General features: G+C 41.8%; 1 protein-coding gene across 2 annotated transcripts; it reads left to right on the top strand.

Moving 5' to 3' along the window:
• Positions 1 to 259: 259 nt before the first annotated feature.
• LOC113292985 lies at positions 260 to 2,918 on the top strand. Of its 2 annotated transcripts, none has more exons than XM_026541776.1 (2): positions 260 to 921; positions 1,351 to 2,918. In XM_026541776.1, exon 2 carries the CDS (start codon positions 1,484 to 1,486, stop codon positions 2,783 to 2,785), a length of 1,302 nt encoding a protein of 433 aa, XP_026397561.1. In that variant the 5' UTR covers positions 260 to 921; positions 1,351 to 1,483; the 3' UTR covers positions 2,786 to 2,918. The 2 variants fall into 2 exon arrangements, with proteins under 2 accessions (XP_026397561.1, XP_026397562.1); XM_026541777.1 differs by having other exon boundaries at positions 910 to 1,763; positions 1,902 to 2,918.
• The last annotated feature ends 246 nt before the right edge of the window (positions 2,919 to 3,164 follow it).

Raw genomic sequence — 3,164 nt, 5'->3', positions numbered from 1 at the left:
GATGTGGCTTTGCATCAAATGTCTGCAGGTCCATGCTTGGAAAAAGCCATGCACATCCAAATCACATGTTTTTTTATATCATTGCAGGGCCGCTTAATGATAGCAATGGTGCTGATTTTCTTATATATGGCACACAGAAACCACAATCTTCTGAAGCATGTAACCCTGCACCTCAGAATTTCTACTGAGCCTGTTGATGCAAGCCTCACAGTAGAGATGCTCCACCTGATTTTTCAGAAACAAGTTACCACAACTGCGAGCATCCCCCATCACTGCAGATTGCATTTTTCTCGTGCCTTAAAAACTGCTTTGGATAAGGTACTTGCAAAACCTTCAGATCTGTATGTTTGGTTGTATCTCCTGTTTCTTCCAATTTGTACCTTAAATCATTATGTGCCAAAATGTTCCACCGAGGAACGATCTGGTAATAGGAAAAAACTCCAAGTTGCTGCTATCAATCAGGCTTTACAAAGATGGAGTTAACCAAATGGGTGTGTGCACATGATTCAAAAGATGCTTTCTCAACCACAACAAACATACAGGCAGTCAAGCACGAAGAAGATAAAGAAGGATACTAGCCTGCAGGAAGAAACTTAGTTATGGTCACTTTTTTGCCGCCATACGCATCCTCTCCTCAGATGGTATTGCACCACCTACCCCCTGATACCCTATATGACTTTCAGCAGAAACACCCATCAACTCCACCCCCATCTATCCCCACAGAGAATGTATCCGCACCGGCATTAACTGTAGATGCAAGTAATGTTCTTGCTGCCTTGAAAAGCTTTCCTAAAGGGACTGGTTGTGGAAGAGATGGAATCCGCGCACAACACTTACTAGATGCTATGAGTGATGCCGCTGCAGCCGTGGCTGAGGACCTACTGCAATCTATAACATGAGTGGTTAATTTATGGTTGTCAGGTAAGTGCCCCCCTGCCCTTGGTGAATTTGTTTCTAGTGCCCCTTTAACTCCTTTGCTTAATCCAGTAGGAGAGATACGACCAATAGCCGTAGGAACTGTTTGGAGGCGTCTGTGTTTTAAGCTTGCAGCCACTGCTGTCTCCAAAGATATGACGGCTTATTTAGGGAATTTACAATTTGGTGTAGGGATATGTTGTGGAGGGGAAGGGATAATCCACTCAGCTAATAGGCTGTTGGAGATGAAGGGACATGATAACTCCATGACAATGTTGCTCGTAGATTTTTCTAATGCACTTAATTTAGTTGATAGATCAACACTTATTAGAGAAGCTAGAGCTCATTGTCCGAGTATTGCCAGTTGGATTGAGTTTTGTTATTCTAGTCCGGCTAGACTCTATTATAACGATGTTGTTCTTTCATCTGCCCAAGGAGTTCAACAGGGTGACCCACTGGGTCCGCTGTTATTTTCCCTAGGCACCCAATTGCAGAAAAGATTGTCACTCAGTGCTCATTAGATCTTCATGCTTGGTACTTAGACGATGGTACTATCGTAGGCGACACTATGGAGGTATCTAAGGCTCTTAAAATCATTCAGACAGATGGTCCTGCTCGAGGTTTACATGTGAACGTTACCAAGACTGAAGTTTTTTGGCCCTCATTGGATCCCAGAAGAGACCTTGAAGGTGTATTCCCTGTCAATATAGGTAAACCCTCACGTGGTGTGAAGCTATTATGGGGACCTGTCAGTCTTGATATGCAGTATTGTAGTGAGATTGTTCAGGGAAGAGTTGATAAAACTTTGCACCTTTGGGAGAAAGTTCAGAAGCTGCATGACCCTCAAAGTGAGTTGTTACTCTTGCGCAGTTGTAGTGGTGTTTCCAAGCTTTACTTTATGCTTCGAACCACCGCCCCCTTGGATATACAGTCTGCTGCTATTCACTATGATTCACAACTCATGTTATACTTGCGTCATCTTGTAGTGGGGTATGGTGATGGTTTTGGCTTGATTCAACAACGTCTAGCAACGCTGCCAATAAAAGATGGAGGTTTTGGAATATATACTTTTAATGACACAGGTCAGTACTGTTTCCTAGCCTCTTGTGCCCAGACCCAGCATCTACAACAATCTATCTTGAAACAACCATCAGTCCTAGACCCTAGTTTCAGATTTCAACATGCTCTGCAGCCTTTTACCCAAGTTTGTGGTCTATCTGTCTCCGATTTCAGCATCAATGACGCTGCCCCTCAATGCATGAAGACCCTGGCAGTCATCTACTTTGGTGCCGTTAAAGAGAGGATACCAACCAACTTTTCTCTTACAGAATGGGATCTGACCTTATGGCATTGCAACCGCACTCCTCATGCAATGGACTTTCTAAAAGCCATTCCTATACATGGGATAAATCAAGCTATTGCTCCTAGACAGTTTCGATCAGTTCTAATATATCGACTTGGGATACCTCTCTTCAGTAAAGATAGTATGTGTTCTAGCTGCAACAAACTTATGGATGTGTTTGGTGACCATGCAGTTCATTGTGCTGGGGAGGTGGGGCAAAAATTTAGACATGATCTGCTGAAGGATGTCTTGGCAGACATGTGTTACAAAGCTGGAGTTGTTGCAAGGAAGGAAGTTTCTTTAGATCTCTCCTCCAATAATGCAAATTCTCTACGGCCCGCTGATATTCTCGTCTACAATTGGGAAGATGGGAAGGATGTTTGTATGGACGTTACCGGGGTTTCCCCCTTTACAAGTGCTAGAACTCCCAATTTCACACTTGGTCATGCTATTTCTGCGGCAATCACTCGGAAACGTGATAAATATCTTGAGACTGTACAGCTCAAGCTTATGGCTTTGCTGTTTTAGCCTTACTTTGGGTGAGCTAGGTAGTGAGATGATTTCTTTCTTGCAAAGGCTGATAAATTGCCTTGTGAGCCATGATGCAAATCATAAGATAGGCGATTCTCTCTTCTTTAGACTAGGTGTTGTGATTCAGAAAGGCATATGAGCCAAGCTTGTTGCTCGGCTACCTGCACCTAATGTATGATTTTTCTTTTGATTTTAAATAAATAAAATTTATCGATAAAAAAAAATTAATTAATTAATTAAATAAATTAGTAATATTTATCTAGAAAAATAAAAAAAGAAAATGAATTAAAATTAATGTACAAAGTGGCCAATGGTCGCATCCTTAATCAGCATGCCTTCTTTAAAAATTCATGATCCAAACAAGAAACATATATTT

This window comes from Papaver somniferum, chromosome 7 (assembly GCF_003573695.1).
Source record: "Papaver somniferum cultivar HN1 chromosome 7, ASM357369v1, whole genome shotgun sequence".
In the NCBI taxonomy this organism is placed as follows: Eukaryota; Viridiplantae; Streptophyta; class Magnoliopsida; order Ranunculales; family Papaveraceae; genus Papaver; species Papaver somniferum.
This window is presented reverse-complemented; position numbering and strand designations above follow the sequence as displayed.

What these genes read in the sequence shown, in the direction of transcription:
- LOC113292985 (XM_026541776.1), top strand. Translation starts at nt 1,484, where the DNA reads ATGGAGGTATCTAAGGCTCTTAAAATCATTCAGACAGATGGTCCTGCT.